The sequence below is a fragment of the Rhodnius prolixus genome, unplaced genomic scaffold (genome assembly GCF_049639745.1).
Source record: "Rhodnius prolixus isolate KJV_2025 unplaced genomic scaffold, Rpr scaffold_13, whole genome shotgun sequence".
Classification (NCBI taxonomy): domain Eukaryota; kingdom Metazoa; phylum Arthropoda; class Insecta; order Hemiptera; family Reduviidae; genus Rhodnius; species Rhodnius prolixus.
Genome location: NW_027411583.1, coordinates 2,266,201 through 2,291,120, shown reverse-complemented (window position 1 = coordinate 2,291,120; position 24,920 = coordinate 2,266,201). Strand labels below are relative to the sequence as shown.

The 24,920-nt window shown below is 35.7% G+C and overlaps 2 protein-coding genes across 4 annotated transcripts in view; one reads left to right on the top strand and one right to left on the bottom strand.

Moving 5' to 3' along the window:
- The window catches only part of LOC141447919 (uncharacterized), a 133,734-nt gene that overhangs the window by 68,608 nt on the left and 40,206 nt on the right, over positions 1-24,920 (top strand). For all 3 annotated transcript variants that reach the window (XM_074115850.1, XM_074115851.1, XM_074115852.1), the window contains exon 2: positions 9,076-9,322. In XM_074115850.1, the coding sequence (XP_073971951.1) occupies positions 9,076-9,322 (247 nt within the window). The remainder of the gene's footprint in view (positions 1-9,075; positions 9,323-24,920) is intronic.
- LOC141447921 (alpha-mannosidase 2-like) overlaps positions 1-24,920 on the bottom strand; it is a 202,369-nt gene that overhangs the window by 142,027 nt on the left and 35,422 nt on the right. The gene's annotated exons all lie outside the window — the stretch shown is intronic.

Below are 24,920 nucleotides of genomic sequence, written 5' to 3'. Positions count from 1 at the left end.
TTACCATCAACTCGCATGTACTTCCAAAGCAAGATAGTAGTTTCTCTCGTTCATGTTGCATACATAATAACTCTGCATCCCACTCTATATTAGTAAGTACAAGCGAGCTGCCGTTATGTAAGTCTTGTTCTTGTTGTTAGGTTTGGATCCTTGTAGGAACTCTGAAGATCCAAAAATAAAGTAATTATGGTTCCAAAATTTGAACATAGTGAAATCGATTGGAAGTTCTGCTTAAACCTGTACCAGAAGATTATAAAGTTAAAGTAAAGTAATTGCCTATATTTTTTCAGGCAGGCTTTACGTTGGCCAATTAGGTGTCGTGGACGGAGGCGACTAGCAAACATACTTTACTGTAAATTTCTTTTATTAACTAATAAATAAAATCCAAGGCCTAAGACCGGGGAATCCCGGGGTATGGGAGGGGTCTCAAACTGTTGTTTTCTTGCTGTTTTTTTTTTTATTCTGGAGAATGTTAGTTATCCGAGACTCTTGTGCTATTATCGAGACTTGATTTAATTAGCGATTTATTTATTTTTTTTATGCTTAAAAAAATGTTAATTTCTCAAGTAGTGGGCAACTGATTGAAGAATTTGCTTTTTTTTGGTCATTGGTGCCCGGAACTAATTCTTTTCTCCCTCCAGACAGTGTTCTCTCGTTACAGACAATGCTGTACATCACCTGACAACTATTACAGTGATAGCTAAAGAAGTTGGGGGTTGTAAAGACCATAACACCGCTCGTAGATCGTTTTTTTTAGAACCCAAACTTTATGGGCTTTTCTCTATAAAGTAATCGCCTATAGGATGAAAAATTAATGCCAGTTTCAGTCATTATAAACTTTATTCTGCCGAGCTTTCGACCTTGGGACTAGGTCATCTTCAGGGCTAATTTACAATATATACCGTTTTACATCATTAGAGGGTTTAGTGTGCTTCTGTCTTGCCTGTTCATGGACTTTCATGACAGTCAGACAAAACAGAAGCACACCATTATCTCTAATGATGTAGAATAGTATATTGTAAATTAGCCCTGAAAATGTCCTAGTCCCTAGATCGAAAGATCGGCATAATAAAGTTTATAGTGACTGAAACTGGCATTAATTTTTCATCCTATTGAAACTATGATTTAGTCACAAAAAATAATGAACAGTAATTGCCTATTTTTTCAGGCGGGCTTTACGCCCGAACTGCCAATCAGGTGTCGAGGACGGAGACGACTAGCAAACATACTTTACTGTAAATTTCTTTTATTAACCATTAAATAAAATCCAAGACCTAAGACCGGGGAATCGAACCCAGTACCACAATACATATTAGCTTTACAGGTCTCGCCTCTAACCGCTCAGCTACCCTGGTGTCTACCAAAAGATTATTATTTGGAGCCTACCCCTTGTAATTATGCTTGCATAAAAAGGGTAATTGTTGTTTTCATCTATAATCCCGTTTCAGTTGAGAGTTAATTACCCACTGGAGTTGGTACTTCAGTGAATAGATAAGAAGATGTTTTTTATTTTCCTGTAAAACTTTGCTATTCATCTTTTAGAAAACTTTTACTACACAATAAGCCTTACCTAAAGGCTTATACTGTTTCCTATCTAAAGTTTTCCATCCAATGTATAAGACCATGGTTTCCCTGTATGGTTTCAAATAAAGCCTTTTATCCTTTCTAGAAAGGATGTAGAAGTGTGGAGAGGGTAGAAAACCTTCCTTTTTTTTAAGAGAGTTAAAGGGAACAGGATGCGAAAGCCCTCATCATGTCTCGTCCCCATCCTTTATATATAAACTTCAGGCCAATCTTCCCTGCCTCTTATATCCTTTTTTCAGTCTTTTGCTCACGTGCTTAGCGTGCTTCTGTTGGTCCTGCTTATTTCAACAGGAAATAAAAATATAAACAAAAGTCTCATGCTTTTTTTTGCTCTTTCTCTCACTAGGCCTGGAAAGAAACGCGATAATTTTTGGAAGTTTGATTCATTAAACCAAAAGAAAGAGAGAATATTGACAACTTCCTAGATCGCATCACTGAACGAAGGATTGTCATTTCCTTCTCATAAACAAGGAGAGATTGCTAGCCATTGACGAGGGCTTCTTCTCTACAATTAAAATAATGCCTTTTAATATCCTTGTAACAAAACATACTCCAGATTAATCAACCATAAACTGTGGTTAATCCTTTATAAACAAACCTTTTAATTTTTTAATTTTTGGGGGAATTCTTTCCAGGCCCTTTTCTGACCACCGTTCCTTTGTGAAGGACTCACCTTCTCCCTTTAAACACACAATAGGAGGGCAAAGTTCTTCGTTAAATGAACAAAACTTTTTAAATATAAATACAGATTTAGATTAACCAAAATTTAAGAAGCGCTGGTAATCATGTTTGGTAAATATTTATTAAGCTTATATAACTGTGGCATCCCTTTCCTCTTCCGGCAATAGTACTTTGGCCCTTCTGATGGAAAAAGTTTCTAGCAACTTTTTATTCCTTCAGTAATCTAAAGAGCCCTACAACTTTTTGCCTATTCATATAAATACTGATTAAGTTACGTGTCAAAAAAGGAGGTATTCCGGGATGTAGGTTGTTTTTCCTTCTCATTATTACGGGTAATCAACAAGTGCATCTCCCTACCCATTTTTCTCCATTAATTAACATGGCTGAAACTATTTCATAATCACACTGTAAGACTGCGTTTAACTGCACATTCTGCGGTAACATTCATGTCTGGTTTAATTAATGTGTTATGGATTTTGCAAATAACTGCGCTATTTTTAGAAATTAAATCGATAAACGGTTAAATTAATGACAGTTTTTTCCCCCACTATTTCTGCAAAGGAGGAAATATTCGATCCACCCAAAATTGAAAAGAGTTCTTCTATATTTTATTGTGATCAAGAAAGATCGCAGCATTTTTGTAAGTTTTTAGTCAAAAAAAACTCTTGAGTTGCCTCAAATCTCGGAATGTTATTCCACTTAGTAGATCATCAGCTGTTATCCTTCAAGGCGAACTGTTCTTTTTTGGAAAATGGAGTAATACGGGGATAAAATACCACTGATAAAGTCCTCTCGAATTTTAATCGAAAATTTTGGGCCGTAATTTATGAGATATATTGTGCAAAACACACCACACAAATAGCTTTCATGCACATATATGTCTGAAAGAATGTCTTTTCCTGATTGTGGAGATGGAAGGAAACGAAATGGCTGATGCGTTCGATAGAAAGCGCAGCATACTCCCTTTTGGGCAAAGCAATAGATCTCACTGGGAGACAGCTTAGTAAGGTGAAGAAATGTGGCTGTTGAGGTATCATAAAAATTTGTCCGAAATAATGCAATATTCTAAATTGCTACAAAAAGATAATACATAATGCCTTGGTAGAAAGTATACTTATTATACGCCGCTGAGAGTTGGACCTTGGATGAGGCTTTAAGGAAAAAGTTTCTAGCCAACGAGATGGTTTACTGGAGAAAGACAACACGATTTTGAAGGCTTGAAAGAGTAAGAAATGAAGAAGTAGAAAAGAAAATGAAGGTTCCAATAAATTTGGTACAGCAGGTGAAAGAAAAGAACCTTAGATGATGCGGACACATAAAAAGAATGGGTGATGGAAGAATGGCTAGAGAGATCCTAGGCTGGGAAGCTGAAGGTAAAAGAAGAAGGGAAAAACCCTAGAAAAACTATGGACAGATGGCGTCCAAGAAAGCCTCCACAGTTCAGGACTGAGAGAAAGAAAGAAAGAAAGAAAGAAACTTTTATTTTGTCCTGGGACAATATCCCTTAAGGACAACAAACAAAATTTAAATTACAAAATTAATTACAATAAGTTCTCTATAAGTAAAAGCAATATAAAAGTAAAATTATTATAACAAAAATTACATTGAAATGCACTTAATTTATAGATATAAAACTAAATAATAAATTCTCTAATGAGAAGCGTCTTCTATGAAGGACCGCATTAAGAAATCATACAATGCATTTTTAAATGAAGCTATTGTACTTTTATGAATTAATGTAAGAGGTAAAGAATTCCAGAAAAGAGAAGATTGCACAAGAAATGAATTTTTATAGGTAACTGTTCGATATGGAGAAATATAAAATTTGGAATTAACAGTTCTGGTATTTTTTAAATCTAATTGGGCCTTCCTGATAAACAGATTAAATAAATCTGAGAAGAGAGATTCCCAGGATATTGGAAGCTGAAATTAAAAAAAAATATTTGGTTGAGGATAAACCCCTACTATTGCCCTTTTTCTGCCAATATTTACTGCACTAGTAAGAATCACAACTTTGATATAAAAACAAGAAACCATGTCTTCCAACTTTACAATACTTGTTGGCAGGGTAACAATTACGTATCACATTCTAGAACTTGATATTTGATATTCTAATAAAGTTTTGATGCCAGGCAGTATCAAAACTCTTCACTAGTCGAACTGTTTTCACCCTTGTGTTGGGAGAGAGTGTGTGTGTCTGATACGATTGGGCGGCGGCAGGCTGAAAGATAATGGCGATGAGGGAAGAACTTTGTGAAACAGGAACAGATTGCATTGGGGGGCAGGAACGTTGTTGGGACTTACTTAGAGCTAGCAAAACCACACGGACTCTCGACCAAACCCAGATCAGTTTCAAACTTTATTGATTCAATTTTATCGAAAAGTTTCTAACAACCAAAGTAATACTATTTCTGGTGCATGGAAACTTCTTTAATTTTTAGCAAGAAACGTGAACAGGATGCTGAAAGTGATGAAGCGTTACGCACTTTGTAAAAGATATTTTACTTCCGTTGAGAGGAAACTTTAAAAAAGGAAAGCATGTTGATAAGAGGTAGGTGAACGAGTTCACTTCCGTGATTTTCGTGGAAATTAAATTTTAATTAAAAGTTTCGATAAGTTCTCATTCAATCTTAAAATTGATTAATTAATATTTGCTTTTTTATCATATTTTCTAATTAATTGCGGACATCCCCAAATTCCAGAAAACATCATCCTGGCTAACTATTGCAAATTACATCATCAATAACTATTGAGAACTTTAGTAATTTGTGCCAAACTATATTTTCTTCACGTTTTATACGAAAATATGCTTAAAAAAGTACATACTTAAATAAAATCTGTACCAAAATATTGAATGATGTTGTTTCACATAGAGATGGAGCCAAAGATGATGTGTCCCGTTTAGATTAAAGAGAGTGTTGACTTAAAGCCAAATCCACCGCATGCTAAAAGATCTACGAGGTGTGGCTATTAAATAAGGAGACTGATGCTGCTACAGAAGAACTATGCATGCGCCAAATCCTAAAGACCGACAGCTGTGCAGCGTAAAGCCTTCTCTTTCGATAGCAGCGTCTCACGTGTTTGTAGAGAAATCTGTCTGACCGGTACCGTCATTTGTGTAAGAGAGTAGAGGAAGAAAGAGAGTTCTGGCGCATGACGTCATCAACGTCGGATCCAAATCCCCTTAATATAAGAAAAAAGTTTTTAAAAATACTCCCAGCTTCGATCCTGCGATCTTTTACTCCAAAATCAGCAGCTCTAACCCACTAGACCATCAGTGTTACTGGTAAAAGTATGTATTATTTAAGTTCTAACAAGTTGGGGTGGACACTCCGCCTTTCCTCGCCATAGCTGTGCCGATGGAGCGTGAGGTGTATGTGGGAAGGGGTATATTGCATTTTCCATAGCTTCATCTCTGTTCACGGTTTAGCCCCCCCCCTCCAAGAACGATAGGAGGGGGTCTCAAATAACATCTATTATACCACTTAAATCTGAATAATAAATCAGTATATTGTTGCTGTATATGTGAAAACTCCAGTCATTGTTTCCGTTAAGACCACCAACAACATGCACCTTTTTGTATTAAAATACGTACATTCCTATATGGTCACATGCTGGAATGCTAGGTTATCGTTACTAGAAAATGCAAATTAATCTTTTAGTAAATAAGTTCTGCACAATGGGAATTGCAAGTATTAAAATATTAAGTGCCGGTTCATTACCTTTTACATCTCCACATACATTACATTGTTTATACATTACATTACTTCCGCATTAGTTGAAAAGTGCAACTGCATCTTTCGCCTTAATGTAAAAAAATTAAACTGAGAGAAGAGGTGGTATAACAGAAGTTACTTAAGGAATACAATAGAGGTGGATGTGAGAAAGATGGAGATAGTTATAAAACCTGTACAGCTAGGGTGATCGGAGGGATGGCGGAAGAACACCCTCCTACCCATTGAATCGTTCTTGGAGGGGGGTCTAACCGTGAACAGAGATGAAGCTATGGAGAATGCAATATATTGCCCCTCACATACACTTCACGCTCCATCGGCACAGCTACGGCGAGGAAGGCGGAGTGACCACCCCAACTTGATAGAACTGAAATAATACATACTTTTACTAGTAACACTGATGGTCTAGTGGTTAGAGCTGATGACTTTGGAGTAAAAGATCGCAGGATCGAAGCTGGGAGTATTTTTAAAAACGTTTTTCTTATATTAACCTGACCCAACCCACATGGTGGTGAGGAGGGGATTTGGATCCGACGTTGATGACGTCATGCGCCAGAACTCTCTTTCTTCCTCTACTTAAGAGCTGTTCGTTTCGTTGTGCCGAAAACATGATATTAAACATGTAGTAGAGCCACGAATTGTCGTGAAATTTCACATGAAACTGGGTAAAACCACTACTGAAACTTATCTATTATTAAAAGAAATTTATGGCGATGAATGTTAATCACGTGCGCGAGATTTTGATTGGTTCAAGCGTTTTACAAGATGGCCGAGAAGACGTCGGAGATGATGACCACCCGGGTCGCCCTTCCACATCCACAACGGATGAAAATATCGATTATAATTAATCAACATTACTACCGTGAGATGCTTGCTCCGTGAAAGAGCAAGGAATAAACGGCCCGATTTGTGAAAGAACAAGTCATGGGTTCTCCTTCAAGACAACGTGCCGGCTTACACTGCATTGTCTGTCAAGACGTTTCTAGCCAAGTACAACATCCCAGTTTTAGGCCATCCGTCTTATTCGCCTGACCTGGCCCCATGTGATTTTTATCTATCCCCAAAGTCAAATCTGCATTAAAAGGAACACGAGATTTCAGTCCGTTGAAGCTGTGAAAGAAAAAGTGGCACACGTCATGCAGGAGCTAACAGAAAAAGACTTCCAGCACTGTTTCTGAACAATGGTAAATTCGCATGGAGCGTTGAAGGGATAGAGGAGGGGTGTATATTGAAGGTGATAATAACTAAATATGTTTAAATTTAAAATAAAATGTTTTATAGCAATAGTCTCGTTATTTAATAGCCACACCTCGTATAGTGGCTACTTATGGAAATGCATTCTGTTTGTCGTGTGCAATATGCAAAAATTTAACGAATATTGCTGTTAGGAGCCCACAAAAGAACTAAAAAATCTTCAAATAACCACCTCAAAATTGGCACGGATTAAATTACTGCATGCACCTTAGCACAAGAACGTTTATTTCACATTCACATTCAACAAATTCGATGTAGAAATAAAATGTAAATTGTATTTATGTTTAGAAATTGTAAAGATCTCTCTCTCTGGATGCTGTAGGGGGTGTGGAAAAAATACATAGTCGAGGGAATTTTAAATGGGATCGTTGCGATAAAATGTTTACTTTGAATGATAGACAGGAGGATGAACCAAAAGATGGGCTGAGGGAAATAAGGATGGTAAGAAAATGGAACGTTAGTCTCCCTGATGGAGAAGTAAAGGACACAGTTATATACCTTCAGGAACTGAAGAAATGTTTACTTAGCCAAGGCTAAGTCCACAAAATAGGGGAAAGACAACGGCTCCCTCTCTCCTTTATGTAAATGGAAAGTAAATTGAAGAAACCTAGTTATGATTCCATTAAATTCCCTCCTCTTTTCGACAATTGAGCCAGAGGGGATGTAAGATATCCATTCATATCGATTAATTGCTATCATTTCTGCATGAGCTAATTCGTCAAGAAAACTGTTTTTCTTTTAAAGAAATAGTTACTGTAAATAAAGTAGTTTTTCTGTCATTTAATTAAAATAATCTGCACGATGTCATTACCTCCTCTTACCAGATGTAAGAAAAAGTAATTACAAATAAAATTATTTAATAAATTATATTTTAATTTGTATAATCGAATTAGAAAATGCTTAAACAAATAAATTCTTTAAAAGGTCCTTACTAGCTAAGCATAAGATATTTGGTCTGCAAGCTTTTTTAAGTTCAAGCTTTAAGAAGCCAGAAGTGCTTTATGAGAGTCTTGGATTAACTTTTCTTTGTAAAAAGTGGGGACGGAAAATCGTATAACCTGCCACCTTTTATAACCCACTCCCATAGAAAATTTATCCTTTCTGCGGGATCTACTCATCTTTAAGATGATAAATTTAAATTCTATATTTAAATCTATTAATGGAAAAATGGTTAATGAAGGTATAGGTTCAAAACTGTCAGAACATAACCTTCCCTCTCAGGCGTATCATATGTCCTCCAGTTTACTATAACCGAACTGTACTTCCTTGAACTGATTCTGTAAGTTTCCTCGGACTATACATGGACAATAGTTTGAATCCACATACACGCCGGAAAAGACAATCTACTGGCAAAAACAACAATGTACTAATGGATAACAACCTAGTTGGACTTAGGGACTCAAACTGTAGAGTTCAGCCAAGCATTCCATCTACCGACTCTAGGATACTACAGTCTATTCTAATTCTAAGTCACCTATGTACCAGAAACGTTCTCGCCGATCTAAAAACTTCATCTCCGGCGTTACAGGAATTTTCAATCTTAACCCACCACTTATTGACCTGCTTTCATCTTTTATTATTCCTGACAACCCTAACCGTTGACTGAGACAACGCTGGCCTCTTGATTTACTCGTCTTTGTAGCCCAATAATTGGGGGCCGATGGGTAGCTCCTTCTCATGTTACATCCAGTCATCTGTTTTACTTGTTATAGTGGAAATTGCAAAAACAAAAAAAAAGTTGTAAATTTAAAAAGAAAAAAGATATTTCCAAAGATTGTTCACTATATTATGAATAAATATACTTTTTTTGTTTATTTTACAGACTCAGCTATAGACGATTTGAATATGTACTGCTCTTTACTTTATGGAATAAATGCTACGAATACTAATAATGCACAAGAAGCCAGCGTCATACAACATGCTGATGCAGCTTCACGATCCAAGAAGAATGGATCAGAAATCTATATACATACAAAACTAGCCATGGAAAACGCTCTGAATGGAATTAATCTTAGCTGTATAGATGAGATTCTAGTTAGGCACAAAATTGGAGAAACTGTTGCTGTTAGGTAAGTAAATTAAAGTTTTAATTAATAAATTAAACAGTCCGCGTAAACAAAAAAAAAAGTCATACTTCGCTTTGTGGTTAGCGAATTCAGCTGCTGGAATGCTTCCTTGGAGTTTCTTAAAGTTTATTTACTGTCCGATGATGAACAATGTGGTCTGTAACGAGAGAATACTATCCGACAAAGCACTGAAAAAGCTCTGGGCGCTAATGGCCTCAGATGTTACATAAAAAAATCTCCTGATACTTGCAAGTTAATGCACGACTTTTTTGCCAGTAATTTTTATTGAAAGAAGCTGAGAAGAAAGATCTTTTAATTTCCCTTGGTAACTAACAGATCGGCCACTAACAGTAAATTGCGGGAACGTGACGATAACTGATTAATCAATCTTTGACGAGAAGGGATACAATGAAGATGCACGCTACGACGGACAAAAATCAAAAATACTTCCTCTTATGATCAGAAATAAGCTCTGAAGTTGTTATTTACATAAAGTGAAGGATTTTTTCTGAGTGTGTGTGTGTGGTAATAAAAGAGATAGGAGATGCAAAAGTTTTTTACAGACTAGAAAATGCAAGCACTAAAGGTCGTTCTTACAGATCGATGTGGAATGAATAGAGGCAGTCTTTTGCAGGATGGGATTTTTTTTTTTCCTTTCGTAGAGTGCCCTTCAGTAAGAATGGAGTCCTTCCGCTCCCTAGGAGCACATAATACAGCGGTAGACCAGCTAAAGCAGTTGAGTAGAATAGAGAGAAAGGAGTAAGGAGCAGTTGGTCGCTGTTATTACTGAGAAAACATTTTAATCCATATGGAATGAAGTATGAAGTGCTAGTCTAGCGTTTTAATAAATTTAGATCTTTAAACTTGATTATAAGCTTGAACTAAGAAAATAAAATTATTATTTTGCAATCCAACAGTAGGTGTATGTAACATATCTACATGAAATATGTTAATGAAACACTGGAAGAGCACTTAGAACTTGTTTTTTGCTCCCTCATAACAAGGTGCTGCACTCTTTGAGGCGTTAAGGTCCCCTACTACTTCCAACTGTGATCTCGACGGCTTCTGGCTCAGTAAACATGGCGGGCCAAGGATGAAGTAGGCTTGGCGGAATGGCTGCAGCTAGAGGAGGTTATTTTTCTGGGACTAGAAGTTATATCTCCTGCTCTATCCTTTTCTCTACACTATTAAGAGGTTTATAGACAATGACCGTGCATTTAATACATTCAAGGCATAACATATGGTTGTAACACTGGAGAATGACCACTGATCATAACTACTTAACTTCCTAACAATGTAGAAAAGATCTGTAGTCATAAAATACGAGTAAGAAGAAACTGCATGAATTGTTCAAGCGAGTTAGAGTAAGTTGACTGACCGTAGTATTTGCAATAGTAATTTTATTTTGAGTTTAATGCATACCCATACAGAGAAGAAGATGTAAAGAGTCCTCTCTAGTAGAGGGGGAGAATGAGTAGGACTATACACTTAGCACAGCTTCTATACATCTACTAGAGATGTGTAAAGTATGTGGAGTTCGTGGAGCAGTCAAGACCTAGTATACACCAACTTATCAATAACCATGAAAAAATATCATACAGACAATTAGCCCTGAAGATGACCCTAGTCCCCCTAGGTCGAAAGCTCGGCATAATAATTAAATATCATGACTAAAACTGGATCTATTGAGACTATTATTTAGTTTACTTAGATGGAGAAAGAGAAAGATGCACCCATCTCTTAATAGTGTAAAGAGAAGGATAGAGCAGGATTCTACCTGCACCCACTCCCTACTCCGCCCTTGGCCGCCATGTTTACTGAGCCAGAAGCCTCCTTTCCCTTTTACTCTTGGTTTTCTAATAATAATTAAAATGCTAAGACTAAATTATGTATTTTTAGTCACATTTTATTGAATTAAAAAAAAAAATTATTTAGGGAGCATATAATTGACTGACTCTTATATAAAGGGGACTAGGATTTTGGTTATTTGTTTTTAAATGCCATTTGAAAGCCCCTAGACCTCATGAACAACCTTTCTAGTTATCCGTTACCCTTTTATCGGCGTCAAATTTCGTGTTCAATCATCATCAATTTAGTCGAAAGTGTTAGATAAATTTTTAGAATGTAGCAAAAAAAAATGCATACACTCGTGCATACATTTTTTGGTGATTGCACTAGCATGTTTCTCTACTTCATTTAAAAGAAAATGTAGTAATGTACAGTTTTGGGAAGCCTAGCAAGGAACTGTTCCAATGTTTCCTAACTAGAAAAGGAAATAGGAAAAAAAAAAGCCTAAAATGTAGGGGCCGAATATATTTCAAACTTATTGTTGAGGTACAGAGAAGAGAGTATAAAAGAGGAACAATAAAGCAATGTAGAAAAAGAAAAGCGAGAACAAACCGCTGCCTCCCTTTTAGGGATATTGTAGGAATATAATAATTTGTAGGCACGTCTGGAGGCACAAACTGGAGGGCTTTAAACATGAAATGAGTACAACAAGAAATTGTTTCTCTCCTTTTAAAGAATTTTTGTTCCCTTATTTTTTATTATTATTTACATTTTTCTTTTTATTATATTGTTTTTAAATATTACTTATTATTACTATTTTTCTTTACAAAGGTGTAACTACTACACAAACAATTTTAACCAATTGCTACTTTAGAAAGTTAGCATTTGATTCGAGTACTTGTAAAAAGGGCCTTTTATAAAACAATTTTCTATTCAGACTGGCGGAGTCCTTTAGGGTGGCGTACTTTTAAATTACTGAAATGAATATCATAGAAAGATGAAAGAGTGGTTATTTCTTTTGGTAAAGAAATGTTTGGATAGAGAGCCACGACGTGATCAGGATTTGAAGAGGTGATTGTGGTTTTTTTCTACGAAGGAAGTGAGAATAGTATGGAAGTGTGTAGAAGACAGTGGGTTGCAAAAGGGATATCTGCTTTGTGTGGGGTAAGTAGAGGGTTTCAAGATCCCTGTGACATGGTACTTTGGTATCCCGGTAGCGTGTTTATTTCTTTCAAGATTCAATAAAAGTATCTGAGACAATTATTGGATTATAGATTTTATAAATAGTATGGCTGTAAAGCTAAGATCTATTGCGTTCTAAATGATCGGTGAAAGTGCGTCCAAAAATTATTTAATGGCGATTAAAACTAATTTAAACTAAATAAATGCCAATGACAGTTAAATTGTTCGGTAGTCCCCCAAAAAAATCTGAGTGGATAAGCGCTCCATCTTGAGCTTAAGTAGATAATGCAAACGTTTTTATCTAATTATATATTTATAAATTAAGTATGGGCCAACTTACTGAGAGCTGCACATTCACAAACATTGATACGATTTATTTACTTTTTTTGTACATAATTGTTAGCGAAGTCTGCAATTCCTCCTATATGTGAGTGTTTAGGGGGGTGTCAGTGTTAATGTTGTTAGGCTGGGTAACCCGCAGGGATGCCAAGATCCCTGAAGAAGTGGCTAGTCCACTTCCCCCTACGGGAAATGTTAATTTTATTGTTTTTAGAAGGCTTGACATATGAAGGTTTGACATATGAAGGATAATTGACAGCCGATAGAGTTATGCTATCCACTTCTATCACTAAAATGCGTATTAGTTTTTTTAAAGTAAAATGAAAAAGAAAAAAGTCTTTTATTTTTACTTTTTTTTTTTAATAATTGTTACACATGATACAAAACATATTAACTTAGAAATACATGATACGTAGTTTCGTAGCAACAGGAACTGGAATAGTCAGGACGGTAGACAAACCAAACTTTTAATATTAATCATGTAAAACAAATTACAATAGTTAATTAATAGAAGAAGATGCCCTGTCCGAATCTTCAAGTCGAAAGCTTGGCAAAAAATTATGGCTGAAATTGGCAAGTCTTTTTTCCCAGTCGATCGAATATTTCTTCTAGTCTAGTCGAATCAAACATTTCCAATTTAATGTGTTATCTGGCACCTATTATCTTGTTTTCAAAACTTTTTCTGTACAATATTTGCTTAAATATTGAAATAAGAAGTAATATTATTCATGGTTACAGCCAATGCAAGCTTAACACCAGTTCTACTTCACATTACACCAATAATACAAGTTATCTTTTACAAATCAAGATTATATATGTAAAATTCACCAATCCAATTTGTCGTTAACATAAATTGATATTGTGGGGAATGCCAATAGCAGCGCTATGGCTTCTTATCCCGTTCGCCAGATTACCCTATGAAAATAGAGGATTGTTGCCAGTAAGTAGCTCTCCACAATCCCGGCACCCGGTTTTAGTTCCAGAAGTTGTTTGCGCTCAACTGCCTGGAAAACCTTTACCTAAACTCTAATAACTTCTATATTGTTTCCAGCCAACTGCACAACGGTGAATAGCAGCTATCGTTCAAATCCATGCGCGCCCTTCCCCACCACCCAGCATCCACCATACCCCACAGCGTGCTTTGGAACGTCTGATATTACTTCTTCAAACAATACCACATCAATATAGAACAGAAGGAAAACCTGAGTTGGTTGATGGTAGGATTCATGTCAATAATTGATTTTTTTTTTTTAAATCACTTCTATTGGAATGATTTTCAATTTCGTTTTATAGATTTATAATGTTAGATAAATATATTAAGTGAACAACAATGACAATATATTGTAGTGAACATTTTTATTGCATAAGTTGATTCTTCATGAAATACCTAAGCAGGAAAAAATAGTGAAAAATATCTAACCTGTATCTATATAGGTCTAGAGTCACCAACATGGTTAAATATAAGAAGTATAAACTGCTCCTTTATAGGTTTAGAGTCACCAGCATGGTTAAATGTGAGTGAAAGGTAGTCCTAAATAGGTCTAAAGAGTCACCAGCATAGTTAAATGTGAGTGTAAGATAGTTCTATATAAGTCTAGTGAGTCGTCAACTTGTTTAGTAAGTAGTCAGCATGTTTTAATATGAATGTAAGGTGGATCTATATAGGTCTAGTGAGTGACGAACATTGTTAAATGTAAGCGTAGAAACTGCATTTATGTTTACAGAAATTGCCACTAGAGTTCTCCACTGGATGGAGTGTAAAGTTTGCGTGCAGCCTATTTAATGGCGGCTTACAGTCTATAGTATGTCCATTTCTCTTTTAACTATTAAACGATTAAACATTACAAATTCTTAACTTTTTTGTTTCTGTTAACGATAATTGTGCAAAAAGTGAAGTATTATTCCAAAAGAAATATTTTTAATCGTATTTTTGAAGGGAAATTTCTTTTCTTGTTTAATTGGAAAGTTTATCAAATACCTACGGGAGAAATGTTGGAAAAAAAATTTTAAATTAATTATTTCATCTAAATAATTACACTTAAAGTAGTGGCCAATCACAAGGCAGTAAGGTTGCAGACTGTGGGCGGGTCATGCCCACCTCTAGTGTAGTCACGCCCACCACTAGTATAATCACGCCCTGTCCAATGAAAAACCAGTTATGGGCTGGCCAAAGCGTATTCATAATGGTGCTTCAATACCTTTCATTTATTTTTGTAAAACCCTTATTATTTTCTCATTTTTTTTATTAAATTTTTGTTGTTATTTGAGAAATAATATTAATCTTTCGTATTTTTAATTTTCAAGAAATTTTTTATTAAGTTAAGATCGTTTTCGACAGTTTCACTTCACTTTCTCATTAAAAGAATCTCGTATGAACACTCACATGACTTTTTCTTACCATAATTTACGAATATAATTGAATTTTCTTGTATCTTAAAATCGCTTTTGAAAAAGACCAATTTAATAATAATGTTGATAGAATGAACACATTACCTCTAAACCAAACTATTAATTGAGAAAAATTTACAAGCAAAACTGACAATTAAGTTTAAGTACGCCGTTAGATCAATACATAGTAAATTACAGAAAACGTGAAAAAGCCCTTCTTAAAAAATGCACTTCCAGAATATATACTCGTAATATAAGATTTTTCTTCTCTTGGAAGGTTACATGGATTAGGTTCTTCATTTCAATTACACAATCCATGGAATCGAAATAAAATCCATTCACACTGTTTTCAGTCTCTTCTGTTTTATACCGACCAAAAATCCATAACGAACTAATCAGTAAAACACATAAAATAGTAATTTATGTAAAACATAAAATGCTGAAAAGTACTGGAAAAGAAAAACAAGAGTTGAAATGTAACTAAATGATATGCTGGCAAACATAAATTTAAAAATTCATGCGATAAAAAATCAATGAGTTTTGTGCATAAAGTGTATAATGGGAATGTGACTCCGTATAATAATATTGGATTGCACTAAAAACATGGGTTCGTATGCAAATGTCTACAACATGTGCTACAGATTGGGCAAAGTTATATGCAAATCTCATGTTGTTTTTGGGGCCGCTCAAACTTAACTCGGTAACTAATGGTGGCGTGTTATACTTTACTAACATAAAACATGGAATACTTGTAACTCAAAAAAGATGAGCAATCAGAGTGGGGGAGGGGGAAGCTGTTAAAGAAATTGATTAAAGATTTCTTTAGAGTTACCATTAATTTTCATTACAATCAGACATAAGTTAAACATTCCCTGTTATCTGCTTTAAAAAGCTTATAAAGGGAATACTTCTTTTTTTTTTAGCCGAGCTCTGCAATGCTAAACATCCTGCGCTGCTGATTTCAGCTGTTACTGTAATCACAGAGTGATTTATTTTTGTAGAGAGGAAAAAAGAATTTTAACAACTCATTTGTCACCAGTATGTACACATCCGGCGACTACCCTTTCCGCTTTTCCCTTTATCTAAACCTAAAGCTTTGTTCTTGATTAGTATCTGTAATGTGGTTAACATTACTTGTAGCAATTTGCTTAAAAGATTGTTTTTACTATTTTAAATAGTTTTTTCGCAGCCGTCTGTATGATCTTTTGTCTCCTAATAGGTGATTGTAGATTGTAGGAACACGAACATCGTGTTGGTCTGGTTAGAAGGAAGCTGAGAAGGTTCTATCAGGTAGAGGAAGAAAAAGAAGTGTTCGTTTGGAGCAAGTAGCTCATGAAGAAGCAAAAATCCGTGCTTTCATATTCCAGAAGCCCCTCCAAATTCCAGTTAAACAGACAGGAATGCAAGTGTTGCTCTAATTAGTTGGTGCCATTGGCCTTCAGGTTCGCATGGTGTAGCCTTTCTAGCCCACTTTCCTAGAATCTAATATTAAACCTTGAATCTTCTTTTTAGCCAAAGCTTTAGAATGTATCTCCAGTATTAGGACCACTGGAATCCAATCTAGCCTGTTCCTCTTAATGGTTTCCGTTCAACATCATTTCTAATAGAAATAGTCAGTTTAATACGATCTAATCTTATGTACTGACAAAATTTTATTTTACTATCAATCATTTTTAGGAAGGATCTGTACTGCTTAGTGTTAAAAATTTGATTTTTTTATTTTCCAATAGGCAATACTACGTTCCCTAAAGAGGGTTATACTGAGGCACCCTCTGAACCTAATACGGAATATGGCAATACGGGAGATTTCCATAGTGAAATTCTTGTTTTTTGGGCCTGCTTATGCTCGAAATATGGCAGTACGGGAGATTTCCATAGTGAAATTCTTATTTTTTGTGCCTTCTTATGTTCGAAATATAGCAATACGGGAAATTTCCATAGTGAAATTCTTGTCTTTGGACCTGCTTATGTTCGAAATATAGCAATACGGGAGATTTCCATAGTGAAATTCTTGTTTTTTGGGCCTGCTTATGCTCGAAATATGGCAGTACGGGAGATTTCCATAGTGAAATTCTTGTTTTTTGGGCCTGCTTATGCTCGAAATATGGCAGTACGGGAGATTTCCATAGTGAAATTCTTATTTTTTGGGCCTGCTTATGTTCGAATATAGCAGTACGGGAAATTTCCATAGTGAAATTCTTGTTTTTTGGGCCTGCTTATGCTCGAAATATGGCAGTACGGGAGATTTCCATAGTGAAATTCTTATTTTTTGGGCCTGCTTATGTTCGAATATAGCAGTACGGGAAATTTCCATAGTGAAATTCTTGTTTTTGGGCCTGCTTATGCTCGAAATATGGCAGTACGGGAGATTTCCATAGTGAAATTCTTATTTTTTGTGCCTTCTTATGTTCGAAATATAGCAATACGGGAAATTTCCATAGTGAAATTCTTGTTTTTGGGCCTGTTTATGTTCGAAATATAGCAATACGGGAAATTTCCATAGTGAAATTCTTGTTTTTGGGCCTGCTTATGCTCGAAATATGGCAGTACGGGAGATTTCCATAGTGAAATTCTTATTTTTTGTGCCTGTTTATGTTCGAAATATAGCAATACGGGAGATTTCCATAGTGAAATTCTTGTTTTTTGGGCCTGCTTATGCTCGAAATATGGCAGTACGGGAGATTTCCATAGTGAAATTCTTGTTTTTGGGCCTGCTTATGCTCGAAATATGGCAGTACGGGAGATTTCCATAGTGAAATTCTTATTTTTTGTGCCTGTTTATGTTCGAAATATAGCAATACGGGAAATTTCCATAGTGAAATTCTGGATTTTTGGGCCTGTTTATGTTCGAAATATAGCAATACGGGAGATTTCCAAAGTGAAATTCTTGTTTTTGAGCCTGCTTAAGTTCGAATAAGTGCTTTTTAGAAATGTGTCAGCTTGCGATCAGCTTATCAACTCATTGACGGAAATCCGTGTAAAGTACAGATTTAGTTTTCCACCAGAGTCTACAAACCGAGAATAACCGCTATTTCAATGCCAAACTTTCTTCCATCATTTCCATGACAGTGGTACCGGCAAGAAAAGCTAGCAAGTGTTGAACTATAGAGTTACGTTTTCCAGTTCTGTTCCGCTAAATAATTTTCTTCAAATTTTATCCATTATTTATTTATTTATTTACAACAACAACAAGAAAGAGGAAGTAAATGCTAAAGAAGACCTCCGCCATATACGAGTAAGCTCAAGTAAGCTCTAAAACTCCATGGTTACCTTATCCATCCGTAGAAGATTTGCCGTTGACTTTTACTCTTAATGCAAATTGTTCAGTGTTTACTCCCGGCCCTTACTTAATTGAGTAAATGTTTACTTTACCTTAATTCATTATCACAGACTCCGTGTCAGGCAATGAGAGTTTACTGACAAGTTTGTAAGGCTTAAATGTTTTTACTTTTATAACGTAATTACTAATCAGAATGTAAATAATTAAATTAAAAATTAGATAATGTAGTTTTTAATTTTTTTTTTTCCTTTGTTATTTATTGGCCTCTTCAGCTAGCAAATCAGCCGTTTACATTCTTCTTTCGAAGCTTCTTTAGTATATTGAATGTTTATAGCATTATCTTGTTGTTTGTTATGAACTAAAGAGCTCTGTGTAAATGCTGCCATCATCAGCTGCCAGAATAGAATTTAAATTGGCAGGTAACGGACATCCAGTCACTATCACAGCCCTCCACAATCGTTCTCTTCCTTTGGTGTTGTTAGCACATTCCCAGAATTAGATGGTTGGCGTCTGATATTAATCCATAAGTACAGGAACACTAGTGAGATGTTTCCACCCCAATCCTGGGCTAGATGGTGCAGCGAATAATTGTGGTTAAATCTCATTCTAATGAGTGTGCTAACAAACTTCCTATTGTAGTTTTTGTATCTGTAAAACCAAGGTCTTTTGCGGAACACTACATTGTATGGCTGTGTAAAATTGGGCCTTTTCTCGCCTTTGACAATTCATGTATCCGCTGCCATTCCGGTATAGCACTCCGCTTTTGCATAATTTTTAATATCGGAGATTAACATTGAGTATGGAGATGTATGTTGTAGGGAGATCGCTTCCTTGGCTTTAGGATCCACGATTTCATTTCCTCTCACACCTGTGTGGCCCTTAATCCATTAAATGTACCCGATTTGCCTTTTCTTAGAGTACTATTTAATAATTGGGCAGTTTCTAAGATTAAAGCGGGTCGCATTATTTCCGAAATTTAATAGTTTTTGGAGAAATGTTTTGCTGTCGGTGAGAATTAAAACAAGGGATTGGTCTATTGAATCTACATACTTTAAACATTGATATACTGCAAATAATTCGGCTGTGAATATGGAAGTGAACATATTTAATTTGAATTGTAAGGTGACGTAATTCAAACTCCATTTTATAGAGCATTTTTTTCTATAAATGGTTAAAGTGAATTAATCTGAACTGATAAATGTAACTAAAAAGCGGTAATCCGATTTTATAAATGATATTGATTAGCCAAAATCGCAACCTATGCACTTTTCATTACCAAGATTCCCTTCGCGCATGCTCTGTGGGAATAGGAAGGTAACAGCTTGGTTAACTAGTAGAGAATAAGTAATTTGGTCTGGACTCGACCAATTTGTGCTGGTGACTACTAGATTTGTATTGTAAGATTCAGCAAAAAGTTAGCGCTAGTGTCGAGACTAAATTTAGAATAAGTTACAGGTCTCTATTTCTTTTTATATTAGCTAGTTTTATTGATATATACGTGTACGTAAATAAGCTTTAGTTCATCAATAACCGTCTGCTAGTTAAAGCGAATGATTACATAAGTGTGAAAAATGAAATATTTAAAGGGCAATGGTGGGTGCCTCACTGGGAGGTGGGAGAGAGATAGATAGATGGGACACGATAGACCATCAATAATGTACTACAGGGAAACTACAGTGTAGCGCTGAGTGGGCGGCGGACGGACGGTAACTGTGCAGTGTAGGCCCGTGGCAGACAATGCTGCCAAACGAGACAATGCCCGGCACCATCATGTTTTCATAATGGACTATACATCCTCCACACACATATGTCTTCCCCTCAGGGGCTTACCGCCCTCTGCCGCCACCGAAAAAAAAAATGCCAAAAGCTATAATTCCTCCCACCTAAAAAATGTAATACATATAATTTCTGCAATATTTGTTTGTTCGGTGAGTATGTAATTTCTAATGTTTTTGCTATACAATTATCACAGTAATTACAAGGTCTGAGATATTGTTTATGACAGCTGAACAACTATTTCATCATTTTCTGCATCATCAACATTTTTCTAAAGCCACCAAATAAAAAACCTTTCAGTCATAATTACTGTATAATTATTTCGATGATTCAATGACAACAGCTCTTTGTAAATGATGACAGAACGTCTATAAATTGTTTCATCAGCAAGAATAAGTATGATTTTTGGACAATTAGGTTTTTGAAGGACACGTAATTACTTTTTATTTTTGACGAACTATGAGTTCAGATGTAATAGTTCAAAATACTTTACTGGGTCTGTAAATTAAGTAATGAGACTTAATTTTTTTAAAATGTTTTTATTCAAAAAGAATTACAATTCTATATTGTCACCCTCAAAATAACTTCCTTCTGAAGCCACACAGCGCTGGAGACGTTTCTTCCACTCCTCATAGCAGTGCTCGAACTCCGATACTGGAATAGCCTTCTTCAGCTGGTCGGTTACAGCCGTTTGAATGTTTTCGACTGTCCCAAAATAAGTTCCCTTGAGGTGATTTTTCAACTTCGGGAAGTGACGAGTCTTGGGTGTTTGAGTACGACCCAGAAACCAAGCGCCAGAGCATGGAGTGGCACACTGCAACCTCACCAAGGCCCAAAAAAGCAAGGATGGCGAAGCTGATGATCAAATGCAAGCTGATTTGTTTTTTCGGTATCCACGGAATCGTCCACAAAGTGTTTCTATCTCAAGGTCAAACGGTCAATCAACACTTTTACCGAAAGGTTCTTTGAAAAACTTCGAAAAAGGGTCATTCGTGTGAGACCAAACATCAAGAACAAGTGGGTGTTGCATCACGATAATGCTCCTTGTCACAATTTCAATAAACGAGTTTTTGGCCAGTAAAAACATTCCTGTGGCTCCTCAGCCTCCTTATTCGCCTAACATGAGTCCTTGTGACTTTCTTCTCTTCCCGAAGTTGAAAAATCACCTCAAGGAAACTCATTTTGGGACAGTCGAAAACATTCAAACGGCTGTAACCGACCAAAGCTGAAGACTATTCCAGAATATAGGAGTTCGAGCACTGCTATGAGGAGTGGAAGAAACGTCTCCAGCGCTGTGTGGCTTCAGAAGGAAGTTATTTTGAAGGTGACAATATAGAATTGTAATTCTTTTTGAACACAAAAATTTAAAAAAATCAGTCTTATTACTTAATTTACAGACCTCGTAAATCTCCATTAATTAATACGTAAAATAAAATGCATGGCCGCCAACATCTAGAACCGTTACCAACCCCCTGTGCATTTTATCTTTGAAGGCCATTCCTCTCTTAATCTCTCTGCTATCATAATAACACTGTTTTAAACACAATTTTCATTGAATTTTCCGCGGTTATAGGCACATATCGATTTTGATTACATCATGTCCCACAAATAGAATTCCGTCTGCTGTATTGTTTATTTGGTATTGATAAACTATTTTATCCAGAGGAAATTGAGGTTTGCATTATCAATCCAAGTTAAAAATAGAGAAATAATATTTTGTATTGCGTAATACAAAATGAATAAGTTAAATGATAAAAGTATATTATATAGGTGCAAAACTTCCCTCCATAATTATGTCTTTAAGTAACAAACATTGAATTTTCTTTTTTTAAATGTAACATCAGGGAAAGTATAAACTGTTGAATTTACCCAATATTTTTGAAATATTTCCGGCACGATAGCTTTAAGAAAATTTGCTAAGATTTCATCATTTCCCATGTTGTATTTGGCAATTTAAGATCAGTGATGGTAACTGAAATATCAGGATGATATCCTGATTTCTATAAAAATTCATTGTAGGGCAGTTTTCGAGGAAAATTTGTGGTAGGCTTTCCTGTAATGTTAAATTTCAGTGTAATGTACGGCTGCAGAAGTATTACGTTTATAAAAAAAAAGCCCTCGATTTCTGGTGTACTTTCGATGAATTATCTTTATGGTATATTCTGTTAATTGATGAAATACCTACGTGGGAAAAATTGTTTAAAAAGATTAAAACTATATTTTAATAACAAATAATTAGCAACAAAAAATCAACCAATAACAATGGACAATTAAAGTGTGAAATGTAGGCGGTTAATGGAGCCAATAGGAAGCTACGCTAGTGTTAGCTGGCCACGCCCACATCAAATAAGACACGCCTCTAACAATGAAATCTACATAAAAAGGTGGTGGTATATACTTTATTTTTACTTTCAGAATTCAGAATTAATAGTTTTCGCCAATCAGTTGTGTGATGAGTGTGATGAATTGTAATTTTTTGTATTCTTTTTAGTATAGTGTACTTTTATTCTGGATCTGATGTTAAAGAAATGTACGAGTAGTGTTTAGTGGACGCACCTATTGTAAAATATGAAATGAAAATAAAATAAAAATGGGAGATAACACAAAACTAAATCGCATAAACAATAATAATTTACTTAATACTCTTAAGGGTTTGAATAAACACAAATTAACTTAAATATAGTTTATTCTCTTAATTCATAAGGCATAACACATAAAGCATAACATTCGTAAAGAGTAACAAAACTAAACTCAACTGAGGAATGTCTCTTACTACCTGCAACCCTCTAGCTACCCCTAACGGTCAGCCCTTCTCTTACACCCTCAACAGGGTTGCCAAATATCAAACATTCCAATACATTTAAATTTACTACACTATAAATATTAATTTAAAAATTAATTTAATATATATATATTTCTTTGAATATTAGAAAAACATTGACTAGTTGTAATTAGAATTTGGAGGCCTTTAGCTACAAAACGTTTGGCTTGCAAATTGAATTTTTCCAGTCATGCTAACGAGCTAAAAATATTGGGAAATAGAAAAATGAAAAACGTTTTTATATTTAATTCTTGGGAAAAATATTTGTAATAAGTTTTACTTTAAGCTTAAAGGTAAAAGCTTTTTGAAGAGCAGAAGAAAAGGGTATACCTGGGTATAAAATAGATCTGTAAAATATATATATATATATATATATATATATATACTAGGGTGTAGGCAGAAGTAGGGATGAAGGATTTCATTTAGTGGGCAAGCCCTTTTGGTACTGTGGGAATATTGAGAAGAAGAGCTCTTGCGGAAAGAGGCTGCCCAATTAGGTCCGCTGCACACACAGACAGGGCAGGGCTCGAATGTGTACAGCCCTTTGTATACCCACCATACACACTAGAAGTACAGAGCCAAGGGGGATCCCTTCAAAGGGTTTTTCCACTCTGAATCTTTCTCTACACCACACTAAACATCCCTTACCAAAACTCTTTCAGCTGCTGGCTGGCTGTACGATGTTTTGCTCCTTTTGAAATTGCTCCCCCTTTCACTATTTTTCTTCTCTCTGTTCCCTCCATCCACCTCCACCTCCTGTCCCTTTCAACTCGACCAGGTTCTCTACGCTTCGCTTGTTACAACTTTGATTTAGAAGTAGCATTTAAATTTTGATACATTTCTTTGGAAAATGAGGGCAAAAAACTTGATGGTAATTTGAGTGTTTTCTCTTTCTATATTTTCCTCTATTCGACAGGAAATTGAACTAAAATTTTACTTTTAAAACTTTTCCACTTTTATAGAATCCCAGATCTTCTGGCAATGGTCTCTCGGGAAGATTGAGAAGTGATTCAGTAAGATCATTCTTCTGACTGCAGATTTAATCCGTCAAGGCCGTAGGGGCTATAAGGATAATTGTAGGCCTATTGACCGGCCACTGCAGGCTCAGAAAACATATGCATTGCATGGGCCTGGCAGCCTCTGTAGGTTCTGTCAGGAAGAGGAGGGCACTCTTCCACAAAGTGCCGCGCAGTCTCATTGGCCTCACCGCAGCCAGCGCAGATTGGCGACTGGGTAAGGCCACATTTGAAAAGATGGTAAAGCGTACTGCCTTACTAAATTAAAGTTTAAAAGTGGGGTTCCTGCCTCAGGGCACTAGGCCCTCTCTCTAGCCATACGAGCGTTCCCCCTCCTCTCAACCACAAATCATTATAGTGGTCTTCAACCTCTCTCTTCACTATAGCATTATAGTACACATCACAGTGCTCTTCGCTTGTTGCTCGAACAGGTTTTTTAAATTTCAAGGTTACAAACAATGTTGATTCGTGGCTAGCCTTGTCGCCCACTCTAACTAAAATTTATAGTTTTAATTTCTCCCTCAAGTATCGCCCACCTGCAGCATTTTATAGTGGGGGAAATCCGGTTGCTTGCTTCTATAAATTGGGAGGAAGAGTTTAGATGGAGAAATTGTTTCTCGTTTATCAGTCTACAAGACTTATTACAACAGTATAAAATAAAATATATATATTGGCTGCAGAACCTCCATTTTGAATAAGAGACTCTTTCTGGTCATACTGATACATATAAAATGACTTCTAAAATTGTTCTAAAAATTCTAGCCCTTTAATATTTTCCACATTTATCTGTTTTTATGAAATTTGATTTTCTTGAATGTCAACGTTTGATTTTCCCACCTTATCTTTTATTAACTGGTTGAATAAAGTACCCGGATGACAAAAAACAACTACACTGGCCCGGTCCAGTATCACTAAATTGCCAACACGTTATCTAAAGAATGGAAGAGAATCTATCTAGCTGATGACTACAACCTCTATTTAGGTTAGCCCGCATTGTTAAAGGGGAATACA